The 27,521-nt window shown below is 59.5% G+C and overlaps 1 protein-coding gene across 14 annotated transcripts in view; it reads right to left on the bottom strand.

Annotated features, from left to right (window-relative positions):
- The window catches only part of PITPNM2 (phosphatidylinositol transfer protein membrane associated 2), a 133,189-nt gene that overhangs the window by 5,970 nt on the left and 99,698 nt on the right, over positions 1-27,521 (bottom strand). For 5 of the 14 annotated variants that reach the window (XR_007121915.1, XM_047697587.1, XM_047697588.1 and 2 more), the window contains 17 exons: positions 26,949-27,121; positions 18,933-19,147; positions 17,764-17,885; positions 15,135-15,362; positions 12,683-12,994; positions 11,616-11,711; positions 9,904-10,008; positions 9,641-9,711; positions 6,606-6,853; positions 6,000-6,189; positions 5,764-5,883; positions 4,996-5,207; positions 4,341-4,519; positions 3,041-3,211; positions 2,441-2,590; positions 1,218-1,382; positions 356-517 (listed from right to left, as the gene is read on the bottom strand). Coding sequence is in view for 11 of the 14 variants with exons in the window: in XM_047697587.1 (XP_047553543.1) it covers positions 356-517; positions 1,218-1,382; positions 2,441-2,590; positions 3,041-3,211; positions 4,341-4,519; positions 4,996-5,207; positions 5,764-5,883; positions 6,000-6,189; positions 6,606-6,853; positions 9,641-9,711; positions 9,904-10,008; positions 11,616-11,711; positions 12,683-12,994; positions 15,135-15,362; positions 17,764-17,885; positions 18,933-19,147; positions 26,949-27,026 (2,824 nt within the window). In the remaining 3 variants the exon portion in view is untranslated. Of the gene's footprint in view, positions 1-355; positions 518-1,217; positions 1,383-2,440; positions 2,591-3,040; positions 3,212-3,236; positions 3,775-4,340; positions 4,520-4,995; positions 5,208-5,763; positions 5,884-5,999; positions 6,190-6,605; positions 6,854-9,196; positions 9,491-9,640; positions 9,712-9,903; positions 10,009-11,615; positions 11,712-12,682; positions 12,995-15,134; positions 15,363-17,763; positions 17,886-18,932; positions 19,148-26,948; positions 27,122-27,521 lie in introns of those variants that run through there. The other 9 variants (XM_047697592.1, XR_007121917.1, XR_007121916.1 and 6 more) reach the window with 9 other exon arrangements.

The following is a 27,521-nucleotide window of genomic DNA, read 5'->3' as shown; positions in this document are numbered from 1 at the left end:
TGTGATCTCTCTCTCTCTGTCAAATAAATAAATAAATAATCTTAAAAAAAAAAAATAAAAGTGCATTTCTGACGGCTGCGCATGGGAGCTGCTCCGTAACTGATGTCTGGTGGGGGCCAGGGCTCTCCCCGCTTCTGCCCGAGGCCTGCTTGCACAATCCCGTGGTCCTCAGCCTCCAGCCAACTCCACCCCGTCCACCGCCTCCCCGGGTCTGCACCCTCCCAGCCCGAGCCTCTAGCTCCCTGGTTAGGCTTCAGCGGGCAGGGCCTGATGGTGAGATGTGCCTGCAAACGGTGAGGGACCCTCGTTAGGGGAGGACAGCGTGTGTGGACAGAGGCCGTGTGACGCCCGGTACCTTCTCTGGTGTCCAAGTCAGGGAGGCGGGGTGCCCGCTCCAGGCTGGGGCTCGCCTGCCCGGCCTGTAGGGGGGACCCCGGGGTAGTGGGGGGTGGGTGGGGCAGGGCGAGCTGCGACAGGCGCCGGACACTGGGGGTGTGGCTGAGCGACACCGGGGCCTCTGAGAAGCGAAACGACGGGACGGGGTCAGCCACGCTGGGACCACCGGGGTGCCACCACAGGCCAGGAAGGGCGCTGGGGAGAGGGCCAGCGCCCTTCCCACGGAAGGATACTCATGCCGGCCTCAGCTCAGGTGCAGCCCGAGGCAGCCGGTCACGCGGTCTGGGAGGACAGAGGGGGCAGCTGGCCCTGGGCCCCGGCAAGGGGCTGACCTGGGCTCCGCTTGCAGCTGCTGAGAAGCTTCGGAGAAGCCAAGCAGCGAAGGAGGCCATGCTGAGGTTTTGCCTCCCTGGCTCCCCTCAGCTGTTCTCTGGCTCGTCGGGGTTGGGCTGCTTGTCCAGAAACCCACAGCTTCCTCCTCAGGGAGAACGTCCCCACTCCCCCAAACCCCTGCGCCGGGGCTAGGACCCCTCTTCCCACGCCCATTGCCTCCTGCCTGGACTTGGCCCTACTGGGCCACCCCTTCGAACACTCCCTCCCTCCAGGGTCCTCTCTGGACATTTGGGGCCGTTGTGGGTGTCGAGCAGACCCTGGTCACTAGCCACTGCTTGCCAGTAATGCCTTCCCCAGCTGTATCCAGACACCGCCAACCACCCCGGGGCTGGCAGGGCTGGGGGGGGCGGAGAGGGTAGTGCATAGTGCAGACCCCCTGCTAAGACAGACGAGAGGGTGCAGGGAGGGCAGGCCACCGCAGCACTCACTCTGGGCAATGCTGGACGCTGTGTAGCTCTCGGCCATGCCCGACACCTGGCTGGCAATGCTGATCTCACTGGCTCGGCGGAAGCCTCGGGTGGCAGGCGCTGCGCCTGGCGAGGAGGGGGCCGCGTGCTCTTGAAAGACTGTGTTGTGGGTCTGGAGTGCGTCTGCTGCAGGTAGACAGGAACCGGAGACCAATGGGTAAGAGAGGGCCCCCAGCCCAGCCCCCCCGGCCCCCTGAGCAGCAGGAGGTAGGGCCCAGCATGCCCCGGGCAGGGTGGGCTGGAGCCGTGGCCAACCCCTCCACCTGCAGGCGAGCGGTGGCATCTGAGCACAGCTGGTAGTGAGGGGGGGACCAAGCATGCCCGGGGCCTGCCTGCTCAGGGCCGAGAGGGCAGGGCACAGAGCTGAGGTGGGAGAGAAGGGAGGGCTGGGGCAGGGACGGACAGACAGACCGACACAGAAACAGTAGGCAGGGAGGCAAGGCGGCCAGGCTCATGCCCCCCCTGGCCACCCATCTGACCCAGTACAGCTCCTGATCCCCTAGCCCTCCCAGCCTCCTGGGCTCCGCCTAGCAGGCCTGACCCACAGGGCGTCGTAGCTGGGTTTGGGGGTGCTAACAGGAGGGCCTGAAGCGGTCTCTGGGAGATGCCCAGGGCTGGGCGCTAAGGGCAAGACAAGCCCCTCCCTGCCTGTCCCTCACACGGGCCATACTGAACCAGCCTCGAATGGGTGTCTGGGGACAAAGTGGGTGCCGAGGGTGTGACTGGGCCAGGGCAGAGCAGGGAGAGTGGGGGCCTGGCTCGAGGACCCCGTGCAGGTGGGTACATGAGGGGCCTGGACCCCCTCAGGCAGGGAAGGAGTGGGACTCTGGATCGACCCCTCACCGGGACCAGAAGCTTCTCTAGCAGAGCAGGTGGGATGAGGGTTGAGGCCTCACCCCTTCTCCTAGCTGTCCCCTCCAGCCTCACAAATGGGAGATGGAGCCTTTGGACTCACACCCGTGCTAGGTGACCCCAGGACAGCCGCTCTGCCCTCTGAGCTCCCGGGCTCTCGGTGTACAGAGAGGAGGTGCGGAAGGCCCGATCCCTGGGACTTGTCCTGTCTGGTCTCCATGGGACACCACTGTCCCACAGACTCCAAGTGGCCAAGGAGGGCATGGGAAGTCCCTGAGGACCAGCAGTCAGCCAGCGAAGCAGACGCCACCACAAACGGGGGTGTTACACACACTCAGCACAGCCCGGGCTCGGACGGGGCCCGTCTTGCCAGGTGAGCGCGGGAACGGGGATACTGGTTTCCAGGAAGCCGTCCCCTGGGGGGAGAGGGGCCAGGGGCCCAACCTCCAGGACCAGCTCGGGGTTTCTCTGCACTGTCTCGACTGGAGGCAGATGGGAGAGAACAGAGGACAAGAACAGACACTCGCATGGGCAGTCCAGACACGCTCCTCCAACACGGACACGGGGGGTTCCTTGAGGACCAGGACGTGACAGGACTCCAGGACACACTCGAGGACAGGGGGTGTGGATGGGGGCTTCCCGGGAAGGGCCAAGAGTGGGCGATGGGCAGCAGCCCTCACACAAGTACCCTGCTCTGAACGCCGTCGCCACCCACTGTCATGATGGGTCCTCACAGCGGGGAGGGGATCCTCATCCCAGTCTGTCCCCCGCTCCCGCACCGGGGGTGAGGCCCTGACCCCCTTGGCTGATGCATCTCGTACTGACACCAGGCACCCAGCTTCCCAGAGGAGCTCAGTGCAGGCTGCCCCTTCCAGCCCAGCAGGGGCCCCGGGCCACCCCCCCACCCTGCGCCCCACCCCAGGGCCTCTCACCCAGCAGCGTGGAGCAGCCGTCCCCCAGCGGGTAGCGCTGGTAGCGAGGGATGCTGAAAGGGGGCAGGGCGTGGAATCTCCGCTCCAGCAGAGGCTCCAGGCGGGAGGCAGACGGGTCGGCAGGGTGGAAGAGGTTGTAGACTTGCTGGCAGGCTGGCCGCAGCTGGAAGACTGGGGGCGGGGGGCAGGGAGGGGGATGGCAGAGCCCTGAGGAGGCCGGGTCTATGGGAGGGGGCCTCCGAAAGCTCCTCTCTCTGGTTTGGTATATGTCTGTTTATTAACCAAATTTGTTTTAAACCAAGCAGGGTTGGGGCCGTAGGCTGTGTGATGGGGCTGCTCAACCGGGTCACGGTTGCTGGGGACCGGGGACCCTAAGCGTAAGGAGCAGTAGTAGACGTCTCACCTTTAAACACACACATAGGAACAGGTGCCATACTTCTGAACCTCCCCTCCTCCCCCAAGAACACAAAAATGTGGGAGTCCTTCATTTAAACCCTGCAAGTTCCACGGACCCCCATCTTGGGCTCTGGGTGTCCTCTGTGGTGGGCCGGGCTGGGATTTAGCCAACCAGCGGCTCTCTGCGGACCGTTGACAGCGGTTCTGGTGTCTTGTGATTACAGATGATGTTGCCAGACAGCACTGTCCCTAAGTCTCTGCTTCTGTACAAGCCACCTCTGACTTGCTCTTGGGCAAGTGTCCACACCTCTCTAAGCCTCGGTTTCTCGCTCTGTAACCTGGGGATGTAACATGGGCCCTGCACGGCCCCTGTAAGGACACTGGGGCTCTATGGGCCACACTGGCTGAGCCGGGGGGACACCTTGCAGGGACTGCTGCTCTGACAGGCTGCTCAGAGGCATGTCACACCCCCCCAGTCCCTGTGGCCTTGATGAGGGTCTCGGGGCAGTGTGACCACAGCCCTTCTGGGACTGGGAAGCCAGGCACCTGGGGAGGATTTGGGGGAGTCTGGCTTCCCAACTCTTCCTTATGGGAAGACTTTGGGCCTGGGAGACTGGGTCTATGTCTGTCTGATACCCGAGCAGCCCTTCCTTTCTGGACCTCAGTGCCCAGAGTTGCTTGGAAGATGAAACGGAAGAACAGGAGCCCAGAGATCGGGGCCACGGTCTGAGCTGCGGGAATAGGAGCAAAGGAGAGCAGCAGGCCTGTGCTGGGGAGGGCAGAAATGAGGCTGATGCAGGAAGGGGCCTGGGATGTGGCCATGGCCTTGTGGTAAGGGTCCATTGAGACCCTCTACCCGGTTCATATACCCCCCTGCCTTGTCCTGCCCCTGCAGAGCTCTCACCATCCAGGGCAGGGATGACGGTCTTCCTCAAGGCCAGGACGAGCCCCAGCGGGCACCCGAAGAGGAAAAGATCTGCAATCTCAAAGTCGAACTTCCCCACAGCCCCTGTGCCGTCCAGCATGGTGGAGCTGCTCGAACGGCGGGAGCTGGGCTCGTTCCTCAGCACACTGGCATGGAGGCTGCGGATGAGGGCCTCGTGAGGTCACACTATACCCCTTCTCAGCACTGGCTTGCCCTCAGCCTCCCAAAGGAAGCGCTCCCTGGGGGTCATCAGGCCCACAGGAGGCTCAGCCCCTGAGCTGTCCTGCAGATGTGGCTGCCCAGTACCTGCTGGGACACCTCTGGTGACAGCCGGTCCCAACCTTTCTCGGGTGCCACTGCCTTTAGAATAGATGTCCCTGATGGGCTCTGCCCCCCAACTCTGCCCCGCCCTGGACAAGCTGTTCCCCTGGACTCAAGATGGCCCTTGGTGTGTACAAGACCCCAGCAGCACCCAACAGGCCACCCAAGGCTGAGTGCCTGGGCATCCCACTACCCTCACGTCAGCCCTCGAGGTTTATGTCCCCAATTCTGAGGCATCCCTCTCTCTTGGGGTCCCCCCTTCCCTGGCCACGGCCTCAGGGTCGGACCTGGGGGCCCCGCTTGCCCCAAGCACCTGGACAGGAAGGCCTGGTGCTGCTGGATGGTGTCCAGCTCGTAGGTGGACGAGTCGCTCCTCTTTCGGGGCAGCTGCCTCTTGGGGTCTTCGACACCATTGCTTCGGGGGAGATCGACGTTGCTGCGGCTCAGGTGCCGACTGCTCTCCAGGCCACCGCTGGCGCCCTGGGCCGCATTGACCATGGTGCCGGGGGACAGCAGGTCAGTGTCCTGGAACAGCCCCATGCGGGTTCACTGCCCGGCGGCCACCGACCTGGGCCTGGCTTCGGTCTTCTCCCTCCCCACTCCAGGGCCACTGCCCCCTGCCCAGCTGGCCTCTCACCCACGCCAGGGAGAGGAAGCCCTGTCCCCCTAGCCGCTGGCTGAGTCCCAACAGCTTCCATTCCTGCCTGAACCGGCCGCCTGGGCCTTTGGGACCTCTCAGCGACCTCGCAGCCTTGCACAGCCCCCTGACCCCAGGCCATGTGCTGCTCGGAGGCAGAGGGATCTCAGATCCCCTCCTGCTGGGACGCTCAGAGGGGCTGCCTGCTGCACCTCCTAGGGTTCTGCTCCCTACGGTGCAGACCCTGCTCCACCGCCCGCTGAAGCCTCATGGGCTCCAGGCTCGGTCCCACCGTAACAGCTCACCGGCCCCGTGCACCCACCCCGTCGGCTCTGGGTACCTGCGCTGACAACCTCCACCTTTCCCTTCCCTAGCCTGGGGGAGGTGTGGGGCTAGCAGGTTGGTGCTGAAGATGCCTCCACTCTGGGGCAAGGGGCGTGGTACCTGCACGCTGGCCACGCTGCCCCTGCGGCTGCTGCTCTGACTCTCGGACACAGGCTGGTTGCCCTGGCACAAGGCGTCGAACGCCAAGATGCCCCCGACGCAGTCCCCAATCAAGCAGACCTGGAGGCGGAGAGGCTCTGGAGGCTGAGCGCCTGCCCCGATTGCTGGGCCCATCTGGGGAGGGCATCCCCCCACCCCGGGGGGCTTGTCTGCCCTTCTCCCACCCCACCACTCACCTGCCCGTTGAAGGTCATGCCCTCCTGGGACTTGATGAAGTCCCCATAGGCAAGGTTGGCCCGCTGGATCACTGTGGCGATCGCCTCCTGGTACTGGGGTGAGGAGGTGGCCAGCAGGGGCAGGGCAGCCAGGGGGATGTGGTCCTGGCTACTGGACAGACAGCCTTCATCGTGGCTGTAGGGGCTAAGGCTGGGGGAGGGGGCCCGGTCAGGAGAGAGCAGGTGGCTCAGCTTAGCCCCAGGGGCCCCTCCCTGACAGGGCTGCAGGCCTGCCACTGGAGAGCCTCAGCTGTGACGGGGCCAACCTCATGAGGTCGCTTCTGGGCCAGGCCCTGGAAGGCTGGGTAACAGAGCTGGGGAGTAAAGCCTTGCATCTCAGGGGCAGGTCAACAGCCCCACACCTCAGATAGGGAAACTGAGGCTCAGCCTTGGGCCTGGGGCCCCTCCTCTGTAAGCCCAGCCATCTGCATAGGTTTTGTTGCCTCTGGACAGAATGGGCTGGATGGTAAGTGTGGACATCTAGATGGGGGTCCTGAGGCTGGGGGAGCAGCCTGACCCTAGGGGCCAGGTGCTTTGGGATGGGTGGTCTGGGTCCCAGGCACTCACTTGGAGACGAGGGCAAAGGCATCTGAGCAGATGGGCGGGCAGGGCACCAGGCGGATGGCAAGGCGGCCCAGGGCACTAGGATAGTGCACACGCATGACGGTGTCGAACACGGTGGCGATGGTGTTGGCATCACCCTGCTTGGAGCTGGGGTCCCCAGCGCCCGTGTCCAGGATAGTGCCTCCGTGCAGCACCAGCAGCAGCACGTGGATCTTGGAGGCCGGAGCAGCCAGGGGTGGGCTGACCTCGTCCTGCACGGGTTGGCAGGGTGTCAACTCCCCGGGGACTCAGCTCCTTGCTGGGCCCGTGTCACCCCGGGGCGGGGGGCGATCTGGCCCAATGCTCCCTCTCTGAAGTCCCAGTTCAGTTCCTCAGCTATAGGGCCTGGTGTGGGCAGCCTCAACCCCTTCCCCTGGGGAGGCCAAGATGGTCCCTCTCCCTCTCCATGAGCAGCTCTGCTCCCCCCACTCAGTTTCCACTTTCCATCAGGGGCCCAGGTGGCAGTTTCCAGCCCTGGCGAGGGGCCCTCTGCCCGCCTGCGCACCCACCTTGGGTGATGTTCAGCTTCCCACCGGAGGCCACCCTGAATTCAGGGGTGCTCTATGTGGGGCTCTGGAGCCTGCCTGCCCTCCATGTGTCTGCGCCCCAGGGCAGCCTCAGCCTGGGTGGGCCGTGATGCAGGGCACAGGGCCTGCAGCTCTGAGCTCACCCCCCATCTATACCGGGCTTCCCTTCTGTTCCCTGTGCTGCCGTTCCCGGGCTCTAAGACCAAGATCTCCAAGCATCTTAGAGCAGGGAGGGGACATAGGTGCACCTGTCTGAACCCCCCTAATTCAGGAGGGGTTAAGGACCCCACATCCTGCTGGTCAGGCCTGCACGTGAGGTCACAGTGAGACCTGAGACTTGTACACATTTGCACGGGGTTGGAACTATTCTATCTACAGCTGAGGTGGGTGTGGCCCAGAGAGACTGAGAGACTTGTGCAATGTCACACAGCACATCAGTGCCAAGCTGCCCCGGAACCCAGAGTTTCTGCCACCGATTCAGTGTTATCCTGCCAACCCCGGCTGTGGCTGCATCCCCAGGGGCCTTTCTCCACCTTAACTTCTGGTGTGTGACTGCGGGAGCTAGGACCAGGGCCCAGGAGAGGCCACTGGAGATGTGCCATGTCCATATTATGTCCAGGCGTGTGGGGGACAAGGAGGGGACAAAAACCATCTGGAAGGTCCATGTGGGGACAAATGGCCCTGAACTGGGCCATAGGATGGCGTGTAGGCGGGGGCAGCAATGAGACCCAAGTGCCAACACGGAGCCTAGGTGGGGAGTGGGCAGAACGGGGTCTGGACCCAGGGGCTGGTGAGGCTGCCGGGAAACACAAGGGAACGGGGCTGGTCCAGGAGCCACGGAGCAGCGAACGAGGAAGGCAGGCTGGTGGACAGTACAGGGTCTGGAGCCAAGGCAAGATTGGGATGAGACCAGTCATTGGCCAGCTGTGGGCAATGGGAATCTGGGCAGGATCACAGACCTGGCAGAGCCTGGGAATGATTCCTGTCTGCACATGAGGGCTGACCACCGCTGGCCGGCCTGGGCAGGAATGAATTCACAGCCCGGGCAGGGCAGGGTGGGGCTCCCAGCTCCCCGGACCAGCAGCCGGGAGGGGCTGCCACATTGCGTCGAGGACTTATCAACAGGCCAGGCCAGGGGCTCAAAGAAGGAATGTCTCAGGGCAGCCTCACCATCACCCACTTAGGGAGGTGGAGTCCAGCGGTCTTCAGAAACCCGGGACGGGCAAGGGTGGGCAGTGAGAGGCCTGTGCCTGTCTCTTGTGACCCAGCACTGGAGGCTGGGACTGATCGGGGACTCCCGGAAGCCAATTAGGGACACGGCTCTACTTCCATACGTGCCTAACCCCAGGGCACACCCCACCCAAGACTCAACTCAAATCCTGTAGGAACAGACCCTGGGGAAGGTACAATGCAGCAGTGGGCCTGGGAGCCACGGGGTCCCCGTCAGTGTCTCCATAAAGCCGTACCCCCGCTCCAAGGCTGGGTAGGGGAGGCTCCGGTTCGGGGGCTATTGCAAGCAAAGGGATCTGACTCTAGACGGCCGTGCCCAGAACCGGTGCTGGGTTCCCACGCACGTCCCGAGCCAGACCTAGAGCCCAAGGCCCCTTCTGCGCCCCCTGAGGGCCGTCAGAGCTGTGTGCGCCCTAGGTGGGGAGGGGGCTCCATATGTTTATTTTGCGGTTAACCGGCCATTGGAAATCAACTCCCCTCTTCCCACTTTGCCTTCTAGAAAAGCCCACGTTGACCCCGGACCCCAGAGTAGAAAACCCCAAGTCGGGGAGGGCGGTGTGGACACTACTTCTCCTTCCTGGCAGCTGGTCCGAGCTCCCCAGGGGTCCCGAGTTCCTGGAGGTGCTGTCTCCACCTTGGGCAGCGTGGGGCGAGAGCCGTGAGGTGACCACAGTATGGACAGCCCCGCTGGGCCCTGGCTCCAGCCCCAGTGCAAACAGCTCTGACCGCCCACAGCTGGAGGAGGAGAAGGGGCCTGAGCCCTGTGCAAAGAACCCCCGAAGCGGACACAGGCGCTCTGCCAAGATAGCTTTATTGGACACTGAGGGCCCCACGAGGCCCCAGCGGGGCGGCTGCCACTCACTTCTGCCTACACGGCTTTTGCATCCCCCTCTTCCACCTTATTTTCTTCAGCAAATGCGGAAAGGCTGGGTACAAGGTGAACATCTTTTTTTTGGTCTGGAATTTGCAAGTTTCTCCTTTCACTTTCCATGGGTGGAGCTGGGTCAAGGCCTTCTTTGGGGGCTGTCTGGAGTCCTTCTTGGTTCTCAGGGCGGGGAGTAAAGGAGCCCCCAGGCCTCTCTGTGATGGCGCCTAGGCCAACGAGGACGTGAGGTGGTGGGCGCCGAGGTCTGCCTTTGCACCCCACGGGACCCGTCCTTTGAGCTCAGCCCCCTCCCCCTGCAGCCCGGGGGGCCGTGGGCAGCACAGCCCCGGCCCTCTGCCCCAGCCCCAGGCACCCACCTCGATGATGTTCAGCTGCTCCACGCTGGAGGCCACCCTGAATTCAGGGGCGCTCTGGCGGTAGAGACCATCTGCAACACGGAAGTGGGGGGAGCCGTGAGCCGAGGGGCAGCCCCGGGCCCACGGGACAGACGCAGTGACCCTGACACGCGGGACCCTCGGATGCCCAGCACCACATAGCAGCTGGGTCGGAGAGGAGGGGCCTGGCCCCTGCAACCCCCTCCCCAGATCCTGAAGCACCCCACCGCCCCCAGCTTGGGTACCCTGTGAATCCTCCGGCTCAGGGCTTTCGATCTTGTCCATGAGGTCGTTGGAGTTCCACTTGGTGATGTCCTTGGGGAATATCTCCTCTGAGTCGGACAGGTCCTCTGGGGAGGAGAGAGCAGGGCCTTGGTACCCACCGGAGGGCAGGGCCCGAGAGGCGTGGGGAGGCCTGGCTGGGAGGTGCGGGGCCTCGTGGGGCCACTCCGGGCGTTCCCGCGGCTCTCTGGCCTGTGGTTGCCTCCAAGCTCGCTTCCAGTCCCCCTTCCTTAGCAGGACGAACACTTGACCAACACCCGTGGGGCTTCGGCCTGACCTTTTCTAAAAGCTGCGATAATGTTCCCATAACATAAAATTCACCACTTCAGCCACTTGACGGCGGCCTTCCATTCGTTCCCAGTGCTGTACAACCACCACTCTGCCTGGTTCCGGAGCATGTCCATCTCCCCAGATGGAAACCTTGTACCTGCCAGCAGTCGCTCCCTGTCCCCCTCCCCAGCCCCTGGCGGCCACGGAGCCACGTCTGGTCTCTATGGATGGGCCGGTCCTGGACATTCCACAGAAGGGAATCATACAACGTGGGGTCTTTTGTGTCTGGCGTCTTTCACCGAGCGCTCTACTGCCGTATTGCCAGGACTGGCAGGGGTCCATGGCTCAGTCCATTCTACGGCTGAACCCTATTTCCCCGTAAGGACGGACGCATTTTGTCCCGCCGCTCATCAGCTAACATTCCTGTTTCAACATCTACACACACAGCCTCATTTCTGCTTCTCTGAGGACTGCAGCCTGGGGTGCCGCTGGGTGGGAGGCAGCGGTCCCGGGGGGCACCGGCCCCCTCCCCCAGCCCTGCAGCCTGCCTCGGTCCTGCTTAGTGTCTGTGGATAAGTCCCTGTCCCCTCCGAGCCTGTAAGCGACAAGCTGGAAACCTGTCTCCACGGGCCGGTCTGCCGTGGAGAGGAAGGGCCAAGGTGGGAAGCACGTGAGGGTTTTAGTGAATTTGACCCTTGACCAACACAGGGGCTGGGGCGCTAGCCCCTTTCCCCTGGCCCCTACCCCCAGTCAAAAATCCACATCAAACTTGATTCCCCAGAAACTTAACTATTTATAGCCTATGTTGACCAGAAGCAGAACCGATAACATAAAGTCAATTAACACAGATTTTGTATGTCATGTATATGATATACTGTATTCTTACAACAAAACAAGCTAGAGAAAACACAACGTCATTCAGAAAATCATAAAGAAAGGAAAATACATTTACGGTATGGTACTTATCCAAAAAAATCCACGTGGACGTGGACCTGCGCCGTGTGCAAACCTGTGTTGTTCGAGGGCCAACGGTACCCCCATCTCCCCAGCAAAGGTGGGTGATTCAGGAGGCTGTATGGTCACCATGTTTATTTGGGGATTGGTGGGGAAAATGGGAATTTCGCCTATTTCCTGCTGGTTTGCATTTGCTAAGGTTTCTACGGGAGCTGGACGTCCATTTAACCAAGAAGAAAACAAGGTCGTTACAGAGATTTAGGAAATTGTAAGAGGCCATGCTTCTGTAAAGATTCTTCTGGAAAGAAACTCACAGGTGGCACAAAGCCCCATCTGCGTGTCGGTCCATCCTACACCCTGGCAGTGGCCCCGCCTCCTGGCGACTTCATCTCTCCCTCTGCCCAGACCCTCTCAGCTACTCCCTCCTATCCCCTGGGGAAGAGCCACCTACCATGAGCGTCGAAATACTCATCGTCTGAGCTCTCGTCGGAGTCCCGGGCAATACTCTGCATTCTCCACTCGGAGATGCTGTGGCGAGAGGGGCTGGCTGGAAGGCAAAACCGCAGGCTGACCCACCAGCCAGCTGAGTGGGGGTGGGGGGGCGGGGCGGGGGGGACAGAGGAGACGGTGCCAGAGCAGGGCCAGGAGGGCTCAGGGGAGAAGGGAGAAGGGAGAAGGGAGGGGCGGAAGCTCCTGGAACTTTCAAGAAGGTCCCTCCCAGCCCGCCTGGCACAAAGCAGTTGTGTCCCAGGGAGGACCAGGAACTGGGAGGGTACTGGGGTTAAGGCTGGGACCTGCAGGCACACAGGCCAGGGTCCACTCCTGCGCTCTCGACAGCAGTCGGCCCGGGGCGGGGGAGCCCCTGAAATCCTCCTGCAGCAGAGCCGGTAGGGCTGTGGGGCACTCCCAGGAGGTGAGTGACACAAAAGGTATGGTATGGACATCCACAGAGCCCCTCGGCACACACACAGGCCAGCCCGGCGTGGGGACGCTGGGTTTGAACGGAGACTCCTGGCTATAAACAGGATACCCTGTTTTTTCCAAACCGTCACCGCACTTTGGCTGAAGTTCTCCCGGGAAAGGTCTTTCTCAGGCTCTAAAGGTTCTTTTGGCTTCTCCAGTCTGGCTCCTGTCCCAGGAGCAGAGACCCCTCCTGCGCATGCTGGGGGAACCCACCCAGACTCCCCCTCCTGCTGAGGACACCGGCTACTCAGCGCTGCAGTCCTCACAGCCCTTGTAGGGGCGTCTGGGGGCACCTGCTGCGGGGGCAGGCAGCCTGGGTGCACTCTGAGCTGCGGGGCTGAGGGTAGGGAATGGTTCTGACTCCCCACCGGTGTGGCCCACAGGTTGGGAAGCAAGAGTCCCTGTCCGGAGTCAGAATTATCCAGCAGTGGCAGCAACCGGCTGCCGCGGACAGGGGTGAGGGCTGTCCCTGGGGTACACTCGGGGAAGGCAGAGACACCCCCCTCCCCAACCTGGAGAAAGGCGGCGCTATGTGCTACATGCCCCGGTGCTCACCTCCCCGCTTGGAGGACCGCGAGGACTTGGAGGACGTGGACCACTGTTTCTTGAGGCCCCGGCCCGCCAGGGGCTCCCCACCGCTGCCACTGCTGGGCTGGGGGGCGTCCCCGGGCAGCTGGGCCTGGCCGGCCTCATCCTCGGCCAGCTCTGCAGCCTCCTCGCCATCTTCGCTGAACTGGGCCATCTTGCGGGACAGCATGAGCTGCGCCTCCTTCTCCAGCTCCCGGATGTTCTCCATGTTCAGCCCGTACCACTCATCCTGCCAGCACCAGGCCTGCCTGTGGGCCCTCACCATCACCTTCCTCAGGCCTGCCCCCAGGCGGCGGATGGGGGGCGAGGGGTAGGGAGACAGGAGGGATAGGAGAGAGGGGCAGCATTAGGTCCCAGGGCTGGGCGTGGGGCTGGGAGGCACCCCGAGGTTATACCCACTGTGGGATTGTGGGCAAATCACTGTCCCCCCCCGTGCCTCAGTTTCCCCATCTGCAAATGAGGGGTCTGGCTCACAGATGGCCTCATGAGGTTCTACAATTGGAGCAAAGGGGCCTCGTGAGGGAATGTGGCTGCTCAAAAGCCAAGATGAATTTTGGGGGGATTCCTGCCCCAGGGGGCACTGGAGGGAGGACTCCCTCACTGTCTCCTGTCAGTGTCTAGTACACTTTTGCTATTGAATTTTCACATGGAAATCAAGTTCCAGTGCAAAGTGGGTTGGTCTTTTCTCACAAATAGAGCATATATACATATAAAATAAGATACAAAATAAGACAAAGTAAGACGCAGAAGACTATGCCAGGCAAGCCAAATAATGAAAATGAGACTACTTTCAAGGTATAAAGGATAATAAAAGAACTTTAGGGACAGAAGGCAGAGGGGGGTTGCCTGGGGCTGGGGGTGGGCGTGGGGGTGACTGTGAACATGAACAAAAGACTGGGGGGACGGAATGTTCTAGAACCGTGTGCACGACTCTGAATACACTGCCACTTATAGAACTGTCCTCTTGCAAGGGGTGAACTGTATGGTAATTCAAAATTAGGCCTCAATAAAGCTCGCTAGGAAAACATTAAGAAGAAAAAGAGCATCATCCCTACCCACGCTGAACCGGGAGGGAACAGTCTCGACCAGCAGCAGGGAGCGCTGGGACGGCCCTCCTGGATGCCCTCTCTTCCCGCCCCACCCAGCCTCACTTCTGTGTGTCAGTGACTTTCCTCTCCTGCTACAGCCCACACATGTGATTTTCCACATGACACTTCGGGCTGATGTGCGTGTTGCTGATGTTTACGTGGACATGTCATGCGGCCATGTCTTTTCCTGACACCTGTGGGGTTCTCTTTGGGTGGGTTTGCTGCTGTCTGGTATTTACTTGTTTGCAACACCATTTTGCTTCTTCCTTCTTTTGTCCTTGGGCCTTTGGCTCACTTTCACTGTCTGTCCACTTAGCTTTTACGGATCTGCTGCTCTGAACATTCTGGAACATGTACAAGAGTTTCTCTTGGGGGCAAACCTGGGAGGGAAGTCACCAGGTCTTGGGGCATGTATTTTCCACTTTCCTAGAGAAAATGGAGCGGCTTTCCAAGGCTCTCTGTGACCCTTCCTCCTGGCTCAGGCCACTCTGCCTCCCCCACAGTCCTTCCTAAATCCCTCCACCCTCTGTTCCCTGGAGGGTGCCCTCTTTCAGCCCGGACTGTCTCTGACCCCCAAGTCCTGGGCCATGGCCTCAGGCATGGCACCCTTGGGTCCCACACCGAAGAGACGGTCTGCTGACATGCCCCTGCCCCCTGCTGCAGGAGTGGGGGTCTTTGCTTCTCTGCTTCCTCCTCTGCCAGCAGGGGTTATGGGACTATCGTCATCAGTCATTGTGAGCTGACAGGACACACAGGACACATAGTCTCAGGGGTGTGGCTCTCCTCACATCAAAACCAAAACCCTGGTTCTGGGAGTCAAAAGGTATCTGTCCAGATGCCACTTCTAGTTCACGAGGCTTAGGCGGGGCCGGGCCCTTGGAACTGACCTCATGCCATGACTGGGGGGCAGCGGGCAAGTAGGGAGCTGAGGGTACCGGGGAGAGAGGAGGCCCAGGTTGAACCCAGTGGACCACCTGTTCCCTGGTTACCTGCTCCAGGCCAGGCTCCATGGTGTGAGGGCACGTGGGTGTCCCCCTGTGACATCCAGCCCATGGGGGAGGCGGGTCAGCAGCAGGGAGCTGGTCTCCCCTGCCCAGGGGGTTGGCACTAGATGCCACAAACACAAGCCTGTCCAGAACGTCTGGGGGTGGTCCTTGGGGCTTCTTAAGGGGACAACTGACGTACACTGCCTGTCACCTCCAGGCACTCGGCAGGTGGCCATGTAAACCTCAAGGGAAGCTGCACATGGGCTCTGGGTCGTTTTTCGGGAGTAAGAGCAGAACGTCGAGTCACGGCCAGACGCGAAGGGCGGCGGGCACGGGTGGGCTCACCGGTGTCGTGGATGAACCTCTCGATCTTGGACTGCATGCCCCAGTAGCGGAACTCCACCTTGCAGAGCTTGTAGGCACACATGATGGGGAACACCTGTTGCTTGTACTCCTCGATCCAGTTGTCTGAGAGGGGCCCCCGCTGCGTCTTGATCGAGTGGAACAGCTTGGGGTCCTCTTCCGTCTTATACTCGTTGGGGGGGACGGGGTCCTTGACGATGTCGATGAAATCTGTGGGGAGAGCCTGCCAGTGGCCTCTTCTGCCCCTCCTCCACCCACCCCTCCCTGCTCGGTCCCCTCCCTGTGTCCCTGCCTCCCCCAAAGCCTCCCAGGCCTTTGGGCCTCATATGCCGTAGGGCCGGACATGGGATGGGGGCTGCTGCTTTGGGCCACTCTGACCTTGGGCTCTCCTGACCTCGGGGCCTGCGTCCTCCTCTGCCTCTACATAGATAAATCAGGTGATGAGCTGAGGAGGCACGGACAGATGAATCTCCGCAGGGGATACGGGCTAGGACCGCGGTGGTGGTGGGAGCAGCAAACGGAAAAGAAGGCCAGGAAGAGCTTCTCAGAAAAGGTGGCATTTTGGCTCCAGGAGCAGAGCAGTGAAGCCAGGAAGGCCCCACAGCACGGGATGGGAGAGTCTGGGGAGCCACCGGAGTGTGTGTGTGTGTGTAGGGAGGGGACGGGGATGCAAATTGCTCTCACCAGGCCGGGCACCCCACAGCACCCTGAGGGGGAAGGGGCGCCATATTCAACTTGTATTTCGATCGTGGCTTTAAGGCAGGCTGCCCTGCTCTTCAATCAGAAAGGAGGAGACCGGCAAGAGATGTCGGACCTCAGCTGGTCCTGAGAGTGGGGAGTGGAGAGCACAGGGCTGGGTGCTGGGGAAAGAGGACTTGGGGCCGGTGGAACCTGGCTGTGGGGCGTGGGGCCCAGAGGAGCAGCAGCAACTCTGGGAAGGACCTGGGCCATGCCACCTCTTGTCCCATGCTTCTTCCTCCTGCTGTGTCCCTCCCAAGGTGTGTGTGGGTTACTCAGGGCTGGGTACATACTTGGGGCACACAGATCCCAGCACAGAGTTTGTGGCTCAGAGAGCCCCTTTCCCGGATGTGTGGGGATGATGGCACCTGGGGGGCCGGGCCCTGGCCAGGCTCTGGCTGTCTCGTCTCCCTGACTTGGGATCTATGCTGTGGTTTGCAGACACAGACGAGGGCTCTACTGAAACCAGCAAGGGGTCAGGAGCGCCCCCAAGGGCAGCAGCATTTGCGGTGGTCAAAGATCCTTCTAGGAGCAGACCACGTGCGTGGCCAGTGTGGGCAGGCAAAGGCCACCAAGGGGAGAGCTGGGTGTGAATGAGTCATATCTCAGAGACTTAGGAGCCAGCGCACATGGCCTATGGAGGGAGCCCACGGAGCTCAGGCAGTGTCTGAGGCTGGCTGGACCAGGGCTGGCGGAGGGCCTATGTCATGCTGGGTCCATCCCTTCTGCTGTGCGTAGAAAATGTGTCCCGCCCGCCCCCCCAACACATATGTTGGAGTCCTGACCCGCTAGTCCCTCAGACTGTGACCTTATTTGGAGATAAAGACTTTAAAGATGTAATCAAATTAAAATGAGGTCATTAGGGTAGGAGGCCGTCCTCCACTATGATTAACGCGCTTGTAAAAACGGGAATTTCGGACCTAGACAAGCACACACAGGGAGAACTGCACGTGAAGATGGGGGAGAGACTGGGGTGATGAGTTTCCGAGGCAAGGAAGGCTGGAGATCGCCGGCAGCCGCCAGAAGCTAGGGGCAGAGCCTGGAACAGAGTCTGCGTCAGTGACCCCAGAAGGAGACAAGGCTGCTGACACCCTGCTGCCACTTCTGGCCTCCAGACTGTGAGACGGTGAGCTCCTGGGTTCTGTCCCTAGTCTGGTCCTTGGTTGCAGCAGCCCAGGCAGAATCCTATAGCTCTCAAACCCCAGGGGGGCCCGAAAACTCCAGCAGGAGGGAGGGGGTGGAGTGAGGGCTCCCCAGGAAAAGCCTTCGTGCCCATCAGAGGCTGTCTGAGAGCATGGTCCCGGGGCCCTGGTAGCCACCTCTTCCATGAGGGTCCTGCACCTGCCTGCAGTCCCTCCCCCGCCCCCTGGGCTCACTCTCTGGGGCCCTGTGACTGCGGAGCTGCCGGGGGCCCACAGATGTGGTTTGCGCGGCCTGCGTACGTTTATCTCGGAACTGGAATATTTCACAGGCAAATCCTGATTTCTGGCCTCTCTTAAAGAAGGCTGAACACATGGGGCTGTCTACCATCAAGGGGACACAACCCCCACAGTGCCCACGGCACTCACGCTCATCGTTCAGCCTGAGAAGCCCCCCTGGAGGGATGGAGGGGAAGGGCTTGAGTGGGAAAGGCCCCCAGCCTCAGTGTGTGCGTCAGGAACGTGGGGCCAAGGAGGCTGGTCCCGGCCCCCTCCCGGTGCCCTCATGCTTGCCTGGACTCTGACCTCCCGCCCGGGACAGGGGCCAGTCTGCAGCTGGCCAGGCCCAGAGACCAGGGGCAGAACTAAGGGGTCACGCAGGCAGGAAGAGCTGGGAAGTGGCCCTACAGGGCTCAGGTCCTCCCTGGGGCTGGGAGGGCAATTCGGGTAGTTACCGATCGTCAGCTGGTTCTTCTCCACAGCAGACAGGCTGAACACGTTCGGGTTTTCTCCAGCGTCCGTTTTATAAAAGGTTTCGATGTCGATGGAGAATTTCTCCACAAAGGGGCAAGTGAACCTGTGTGTGGACGGAAAGCCGGCGTCAGGGGCGGCGGCTTGCAGGGGTGACTGTGGGAGGGCCGGGTCGCCAGGCCGGAGAGGGAGAAGGGGCTGGAGGGGTGGCTGAGATGTGCCTGTCCTGTCCACCTCAGGAACCTTTCCATTGTCCCGAGAACTGCCAAGGCCAGGCTGTAGGGGTGGGGATGTGTTTAGGGGGAAGAGGGAGACGTCACAGGAAGTTGCCAGAAGCCCTGAAGCCATCGTCCCATGTGTAAGGCACAGCAGGGACAGAGGCACACACAGACATGCCCCAAGTATGTGGCATGGATCCAGACCAGCACTCTGTGACATGCCGAGTCCCAAATCCCCACCCCCAAGCTACCAGGTCCAGCAACAAGACGACAAGCCCTGTCAGCTGGAGATGAGCTCAGAGGAGGAAAGTGCCTCTGGGAAGAGAACTAACCTCAGCAGATCCTCTGACAAGCCCCAGGTCCTCACCTGGCGGTTGTGGTGGGGAGACGAAGCCTGAGATGACGCACAGGGGCCCCCACCTACAGAGTTGTGGGGGGGGGGAGTAGCCCTGTCTGTTCTACTCAGCTATATGGGTGGGAGAGGATGGGGCATGGAGTGAAGACCCCCCTTTCTTTGGGAAGCCGAGAAAGCCCCGTTCAGAGTAGAATCTGATCAAACAGTGTCACGGGTGCTGAAGGCCACAGGGTGGGAGGGACCCTCTGGGCCATCTGGTCTACCCTTGGTTGTTCAGTGGTCCCACACCGTCAGGTGATCACTGACAGGGGTTTGTACTCCCTGAGCCCTCCCATGTGCCAATAGGGTCTCAGGTGGCCCTCGCTTGCCTCACTCCTTCCCAGCCTCCCTGGGGCAGGTGGTGAGGTATCTCGGTGGACCCTCCCCTCTCCTGCTGATCCTTGAGGGCAGAGGATCCTGGAACAGAGGCTCAGCTCCCCCAGGGCCTGGGCTCCCTGGAGTGTGGAGGGTGAGCCTGCTAGGGGGTCGTGCCCAGGGTTCCTTCCCTGCCCCACAGCTCAGGGTGTGGGGAAAACCCCACCTGGTTCGGGTGTAGGGGTAGGCGTTCCAGGACTCCTCGACCACCCTGAGGGCTGCCTTGGGGAGGATGGAGCGGAACCAGCTGGGGATGTGCATGCCGACGTGGTACACCTTGTGTGTGTACTGCCCCGAGCCGCCAGGGCCGTCCGTGTACGGCCGGTTCTCCAAGATCTCCACGCCGCTACCTTCGCCATACGTCTCGTTCCGGCTCTTCTTCTGTGGGAACAAAAGCACTTGTGAGGGGCTGGGGACAGAGCACTCTGCAGAAGGGAAGGGGCTGAGCAGGCCAGGCCCAGGAGTGCTGGGAGGAGGAGAGGCTCTGGCCAACTGGTCTGGCTTCTCTGGTGTCACTTCTGGACCCCCAAATCCAGACCCAGACTCCACATGCCCCGGCACTCTTGTAGGAGACCGAGCAGGCTATGGTTTCACTCCTGGCACCAGCACTGCTCGGGCACAGTGCTCCCTTGTGACTCCTGCCGGTCCCAGCACACCGTGTTCTCAAGATCAGATACCACGTGAGGAAGCCCCCTTTCTTTCTTCTAGTCCTCATGGTACCGCAGGTTCTAGCCCAAGCAATCAGTCAAGAGGGGCGCCTGGGTGGCTCAGTTGGTTAAAGCCTCTGCCTTTGGCTCAGGTCATGATCCCAGGGTCCTGGGATCAAGCCCCGCATTGGGCTCTCTGCTCAGCAGGGAGCCTGCTTCCCCCTCTCTCTCTGCCTACCTCTCTGCCTACTTGTGATCTCTCTCTGTCAAATAAATAAATAAAATCTTAAAAAAAAAATCAGTCAAGAAAAAGAAATGATGGGAGGCACTCAGATTGGAAAGGAATAACTAAAACCATCTCAATTTGCCAATGACATCATCTCATATATGGGAAATCCTGAAGGATCCCCCAAACCGGTCAAGACCTAGTAAATGCATTCAGCGAAGCTGCAGGATACAGAAGTAACCAGTGCAGAAAGGAAACAAAGAAACCATTTCCACAGATAAGAGCATCCAACAGAACAAAATGGGGGGGGGGAGTTTAACAAGGTGGGGAAACACTTCCATGCTAGAATTATAAAACGTCCCTAAAAGAAAATCAGGATCTAAATAAATGGAAAGACATCCAAGTTCGTGTGCTGGAAGATTTAATACTGCGAAGATGTCGATATTCTCCAAATCCCCAACATTCAAAGCAGTCTACAGATTCAGTGCAATCCCTGTCAAAATTCCTAGGGGTCTTTTTGGTAGAAATGGAAAAACTGATCCTAAAATCAGGAAGGATTCGTGCAGGAACTCAAAGAGCCAAAACAATCTTGAAAACAAAACAAGGAATAGTTGGAGCAATTACACTATCCTACGTGACATCTTGCTACAAAATTACAGTGATCAAAACAATGTAGTATTGGCATAGGATAGATCCAAAGAAAAGGGTCGAGAGTCTAGAAATAAACCCCCATATCTATATACTATATACCCCGATTTTCCAACCAGAGTGCTGAGATCATCCAATGTGCGGAAGGAGTCTTTTAAACATGTCCCAGGCTATCCACATGCAAAACAGTGAGGTTGGACCCCTCCCTCACTTCACACATAGAGATGGACCCGGAATGGATCAAAGACCTAAATGTAAGAGCTTAAACTCTACAACTTCTAGAAGAAAACATAGCAGGACATCTTCATGACCTTGGATTTGACAATGGCTTTTTAAAATACAGTACCCAAAGTATGAGCGACCAAAGAGGAAACAGATAAGTTGGACATCATAAAAAGTTTTAAACTTTTTGTGCATCAAAGGATGGCACGGAGAGGGGGAAAAGGACAACTCACAGAATGGGATAAAATGCGTGTAAGTATCTGGTAGTATGTGATAATAATGACTCTAAAATATTAGGAACTATTACAACTCAACAACAAAGAAACAACCCAATTCAAATACCGAAGGACTCGAACAGACATTTCTCTAAAGTGTATAAATGGTCGACAGGGACCCGAAAAGAGGCTCAACATCATTCGTCCCCAGGGAGACACGAATCAACACTACGACGAGGTACCGGTCCAGAGCCGGCAGGACGGCTGAAAGGGCAGACGATGCCAAGTGCTGGCAAAGATGTGGAGAAACGAACAGCCCGGCACGGCTCGTGGGGACGTGCAACGGTGCAGCCGCTGCATTCAAGAGTTGGGTGGTTCTTCAGAAAAGCTCCACACAGAATTGCCAGAGGACCCAGCAATGCCGGTGCTAAGCATACACCCAGTAAAAGGAAACCACGTGCACACAGAAACCTGTACACGAATGTCCACGGAGGCTCTATTCACAACAGGAGCCGAGCGGTGGAAATAACCCAAACGTCCGTGATCCGAAGAATGGGAGAACGAGTTGTACCCACACAAGGGACGAGGATTCAGCCATAAAAGGAGGGACGCGCGGCCACCTGCCATGACGTGGATGAGCCTTGAAAACAACATGTAAGAAGCCCATTAAGAACATGTGTAAGAACATGTAAAAAGGCCACCTCACGTGCATTCCTGCTGGTAAGAAATCCCCAGAACGGGCCAGCCCAAAGAGACAGAAAGCAGACTCCTGGCTGCCTGGGGGTGGGGTAGGGGGATGGAGAGTGACTTCTCCTTGGGGTGACGACAGTGCTCTGAAGTCGTGGTGATGGTTTGACAGCTGTGAGTTTAGCCCCTAAACTGTACACTTTAAATGTGTGAATTGTGTGGGGCGCCACTTACATCTCCATCCAGCTGGTATAAAACAAAACAAACACAAGGAAACCAGCCCTGTGTCTGTACTCATTAGGGTCTCAGAGAGATCAAACATGGAATGCGGGAAGGGGCCTCGGTGCCGCTGCCTGGGAGACACAACGCCTGGGTCACCTCCGAGTGTCTCTCTGCCCCAAATGTTCTTCCCAGTGTCCAAAAGCTCAGGTTTCTGCTTATGCAGGAAGCCTTGTGGTCAAGGTCCTGGTGACTTTAATCCCAGCATCTGTTTCCATAGTGACGTGATGGCATCGCTGAGGCCATCTTCGGTCAGCTTCCTGAACAGCAGGTGTGTGCGTGTGCACGTGTGTGCGTGTGCACGTGCGCGCGCGTGTGCGCGCACACACACACACACACACACTCATAAGTGTACTCGCCCACGCGCACACACACAGGGACTCCCGAGAGCACGGCCTCACCCCTGGGGCACAAAAACATGCTCTATGTCCGTGGCCCAGAGCACCTGAGTCCCCGTCAGAAAAAAAAAAATAAGTAGGAAAGACCCCTGTGGAGGTCACAGACAGAGTCTGCGGGGACGCACTCTTTAAAAGAGCCCCTGGAACGTGGCCCAGATTCCGTCATGAAAGCAGCGACCGTGCCCCCGACACTTTGGAAGCTCCTGCCTCTTGCGGTAGCTTTGTTCCTTCTGGTTGTGACACATGCTTTCTTTGCACGTAGTTTCTCCTTTTGTGACGGCAGCAGCCCCTTGAGAAAGTGCAGTATGCTGCCGTCCCAGGTTGCAGGTGCGACGGCACGGGCTAACAGAGCTGAAGGGGCTCCCTCTTGTCCTGGAGGAGTCACTTCTCTCTGGTGTCAGTTTCCAAAATTCAACATCCGATCTATGGTCCTAGGTCCAATCCACGTCCTACTGTGTCCTTAGAAGAAGTGAGGACAGAAGCACTGACAGGAGGGACGCAGCCACCAGCCAAGGAAGCCGGCAGCCCCCAGAGGCTGGAAGAGGCAGCGTAGGATCCCCCCCTCTAGAGCCTTCAGCGGGAGCGGCCCCACTGAACACCTTGGTTTGGGACTTCTGGCCTTAGGCTCTGTTGTTAGCGAGCACATTTCTGTGGCTTTAGGCCCTCCAGTCTGGGATGCTTTATTATGGCGGCCCCAGGAAACAAACATATCTGGGGTTCAGAGTGGCTCAGTGAGAAGGGGACATGCAGGTCAGAGGAGCGAGGGGTGCCTGGAGTCTCCAAGGGCTGTGGGGCGGGGGGCGCCCAGCCTGCCAGGGAGCCAACACAGAAGAGATGGGAAACAGGGAGCAGGGGTGGGGAGGGTCCCACAGGCCTCCGTGGGCTACACAGAAGCCTCTGTCCATTTGGGTGACCTGAGCCTCAGTTGCCCTCAGACTCCTGGCCTGAGATGGCCGGCCTGTCCATCCCAGAGGCTCCCTCCCGAGGCTCGAGGGGAGGATCCTGCTTTGCCTCCCCCCGATTCCAGGGGCCCTCGGCGTTCCTGGGCTTGTGGCCACATCACTCTGCTCTCTCTGCCTCCACCGCCATATGACCTTCGCCGGGTCTCTCCCTGGCTTCCCTTCTTCCTATGGGGACAACAGCCGTTGGATTTAGGGCCCACTCTCCCCTGATGATCTCATCCCAAGATCCTTAACTAACTACATCTGCAAAGACCCTGCTTCTAAACAAGGTCACAGCCTGAGGTTCTGGACGGACACAAATTCTGGGGACACGAGTCAAGCAGCGGAGCAAGTGCTTATGGTCACTCACAGGGGACGGATGCCAAGGGCTGTCCGGGGGCACAGGGGCCACAGTTAGCAGTGGCACAGCCCCGGGGACCCAGACTGGGAGAAGGTCCGTACTCCCTGCAGGGCACTGCGTTCGCCCCACAGTAGAGAGGAGCTGAACAAACAAGCGCATCCTGGTCTCAGCCGTCACCAGTGCCTTCCCGGCCCGGCCCCCAACCATAGAGCTAATGCCCCAAAGCGCTGACCCTCAGATCTCCTCTGGCAACAGCTTCCGGAAGTGCCCTGTCCCCTGCGCAACTGAGGCTCTTGGTCATGCCACATGGGAGTAAGCCCTCCTCGAACCGTGCTGACCTTCTCCGCCCACACAAGAAGCCACCCCCGCCTTGCCAACCGTTCCTGCAAGCTGCGCCGTGGAGCCTCCCAGGGAGACTGCGGAAGGGGGGCAGAGACAAGCCCAGCTCCCCAGGGGCGCACACGTGCGAGGGGCGGGGGGCTGGCCCATGACACTTGCCCACACAGGCTGATCCTGTGGGATCTGGGGGCTGCAGGGGAGAGGCCTGAGCCACTGAGGGCCTGGCACAGAAAAAGTAGGGACCCTATGAGGGGTGGGCATGAAGGACTCAAAGAGCAAGAATGCCCCCAGCCCCATCGAGGGCGCCAGTCTCAAAGCTGTCCAGGGTCCTGGCCAAGCCACCTCCGGTCACTTCCTCCACCTCTACAGGTGATGGGAGGCTCCCAGCCAGACCAATTTCTTTGTTTTCTTTTTTCTTTCTTTCTTTCTTTTTTTTGGTTGCTGCTGTTGTCTTGAGCAGCATGTATAACGAGTGTCGGTCAGCATGGCGCGAAGCGGTTCGACACGCGAGCTCGCCCCACCTGGCTCACGGCCCCGTGGAGGAGACGGTGGACTCAGAAGGTAGTTCCGTGGCTGGCTGCCACCCCAGCTGGTAAGCGGGGTCGAGAGCAATGGAAACACACTTGCTCTTCTTTCTGCAGAAACACAGCTGCTCTCCCGGAAGGCCTGTCCACCGCGTGAGGCGCAGCACACAGCAGAGGTGCTCCGGGGGTGCTGGCCCGAGGCCCACGAGAACATCCGCGCTGTCTCCCGGCCTACATTCGGTGAGCTGCACATGCATCCACCCCTTGGAGAGCAGCAAACCCTTTCCATTCTTCTCTGTAACTCGGCCCTCAGCCCTGGCTGGGCCCAGAACAGTGTGCATTCGACTCAGTGTTTTAACAGCTTTACTGAGATACGATGGGCACACAACCAAACACATACATGTACAAATACAGCTGGTGAGCTTGGACGCGTGTTTGCACCCGTGAAACTGTCACACAGTGCAATAATACACTCATCCGTCACCCCCCATGGTGGATGGAGCCCCCAGGAGCTTGGGGGCCAGTGGGAGGTAAGACGATGACAAAGCAGGAGCAGAGGGAGGTGGCCCTGAGTGACAGACAGGTGTCAGTGGGGCTCGGATGAGCAAACACACAGGCAGCCCCGGGCCATAGGAGTGATCACGTAGGGGACTATGGGATATTGAACATTAATTGGAAGCATAAGGATAGATATTTTGAAAAGAACAAAATACTCTGGAAAAAGGGGGTGAGGATGGCCGGTGCTTCTGGGGAGCCCAGTCAGAGGTGACCACATGCTCCAAAAAGCCGTGGGATATCCTAGGAGTTAAAAGTGAGTCCCTGAGGGGCGCCTGGGTGGCTCAGTGGGTTAAGCCTCTGCCTTCGGCTCAGGTCATGATCTCAGGGTCCTGGAATCGAGTCCCACATTGGGCTCTCTGCTCCGCAGAGAGCCTGCTTCCTCCTCTCCCTCTCTGCCTACTTGTGATCTCTGTCTGTCAAATAAATAAATAAAATCTTTAAAAAAAAAAAAAAGCGAGTCCCTGGATCCTGATGCCCCCCACAAGGGCATGGTGGGCACGGTGGAGCTGGGGGGAAGCCCGCCATGGTCTGGGCACCCTGGCTCGGGTGGGACTTGGGGAGCCACAGGATGAAGAGTGTCCTTGAATAAGCTGAGTGATTTCCAAAGAGCTCAGAGCTAGGGGGCCGAGGTAAGTCCCTTCTCTTCTCCCCGCTCTCCAGGAATAATCACGGGGTGAGTGGTTCAAGAGGGAACTGAGTGGCACTTCTGAGGCGCTCGGAGCCAACAGCCCCCCAGAGAGTCTGGCTCACTTTCTGCTCTCCTCTTAGTCAAGCTTCCCGTGCTGGGTGGTAGGGGGTGGTGTGCAAACTCTGGTAGCTTCACAGAGCTCCTTCCAGAAGGGACTGGGGGACTGGGCTCTGCAGGGAGCTCATTAGTAACTCACTAGACCCGGGCCGATGGGTGAGCACCCACCAAACAGTTCCAGGGGTGGAGGTAGAGCCCTGCCGGGCAGGGCTCTCCCTGCACCAAGGGCCCCATGTGACACCATGGTCTAGGGGCCGCGCCGAGCCATCCATATGCCCGGAAGAGCAGCCCCAGGTGAGAGCAGGCTCGTAATCAGACTCCCCACTGGGAGGAAAGCTGCCGGGCCGGGCCAAGGGGGCACTGAGGAGGAGCACCATGCTGGCAGGGCAGCTGGGAGGGGGACCCTGATTCAGGGGCAGGACCCCAGCTAATAGGAGTGTGGTCACATCTGGGCCACAAGCAACCCGATCTCAGGTCTTCCCACTCTGTGCTCTGGGTTAGCCAGGCTCTGAGCAGGGAGGCCCCCAACGTCTAGGCAGGAGGGCCAGACCAGTGGCCGATGAAGAGGAGAGGCATGGTATTCTCTGGCTTGTCACAGGAATCGGTCATCTTCAGACTCATCTGTGACTTTAAATCAGCCACACAGCGGATACCGCTGTCTTGCAGGCATCTTAGGGAACCAGAAAGTAGGCCAGGTGCTCCCAGGCAAGTCGTTTACCTTCCTTGGCTCCCACCTTCCTATCTGTCAAATGGCCTGAATTTCTGTGTCCCTCCAAATTCACACGTTGAAGCCCCCAACCTCCCATGTCACAGCACTAGGTCAAGCTTTGGGAGATGAAGCGGTCACGAGGACAGAGCCCCCAGAGCGGGAGCGGCACCCTCACAGAAGCGACCCCAGAGAGCTCCCTTGCCCCTTCCGCCATCGAGAACACAGTGAGAAGGTGGCCGTCCAGGCAAGCCAGAGGAGGGCCTGCACCAGACACCAGTCTGTCAGCACCTTCACCTTGGACTTCAACTTCAGAGAAATAAACATCTCCTGTTCAAGCCCCCAGTGTGTGCTGCTTGTTAAAGCTGCTCACGCTGACCAAACACACAGACAGCATCTGCGTCGGTGAGAGGTCAGGTATTAGACGCAGAGTGTTAGTGCCTTCAAAGCTGTGAATGAGACCTTGGCAAGACCTCCCAATGCCCCGGATATCCCCAGCGCTCCGCTGTGCTCCCAGCGTCATGCTGGGAAGCCAGAACGCCATGCAGTTCACACGTTTGCCAAGAGCCTACTGGGCAGACGCTGTGCTGTCAAGGCTGCGATGCCCCCCACCGCCTCCTGCCCCCCTAAGCGTGCTGAGAGCCATCTGTGTGCCCCACGTGGCCCACCCCGGCCCCACGACCCACCTGGATCATGTAGAGCTGGGCGATGCGGTACTCCTCCACGGTCATGGGCAGAGGAATCCGATATTCCTTTATAATCATCTTGGAGTCCGAGCCTTCCCGTCGATGGGGAAATGCGTGTGGGGACTTCTAGGCGAGGTTCCTTAAATAACCATGACAAAATTCACTGAGGACCCCTGAGAGACACAGAGAGAGAGAGGGCAGGAGAGTCACTTCCTGAGAGGCCAGTGGGCACAACAGCACAGAGGAAGGGCCTGGTCTCGACTCGGCTACGAGCCCATGGCGTGACCTTGAACAAGTCCCTCACATCCCCAGCCTTCACTGTCCCTGCTTGCTCCTCGATCTCATAGAAGCCATGTGAACCCTGATCGGCCACAGGGAAAGAGAGGAATGGGAGGGTATCCCATCCCCTAAGAGTAAAGAGCACAGCACTCGTTTCTACGCCATTCCAGCAAGCCGCAGCGGCAGGCCCCTGGGGCTCTGGCATCGCTGGAGGCAGCTACAGTGACCGCAGCTAGCCCCAGGAAGGAAGGGAGGACCAACAAAAGTACAAAAAAACCCACGTGAGAAATTAAA

The sequence above is a fragment of the Lutra lutra genome, chromosome 12 (assembly GCF_902655055.1).
Source record: "Lutra lutra chromosome 12, mLutLut1.2, whole genome shotgun sequence".
NCBI classification, from domain to species: Eukaryota; Metazoa; Chordata; class Mammalia; order Carnivora; family Mustelidae; genus Lutra; species Lutra lutra.
The sequence above is the reverse complement of the archived record's forward strand: the minus strand, read 5'-3'. Positions and strand labels throughout refer to the sequence as shown.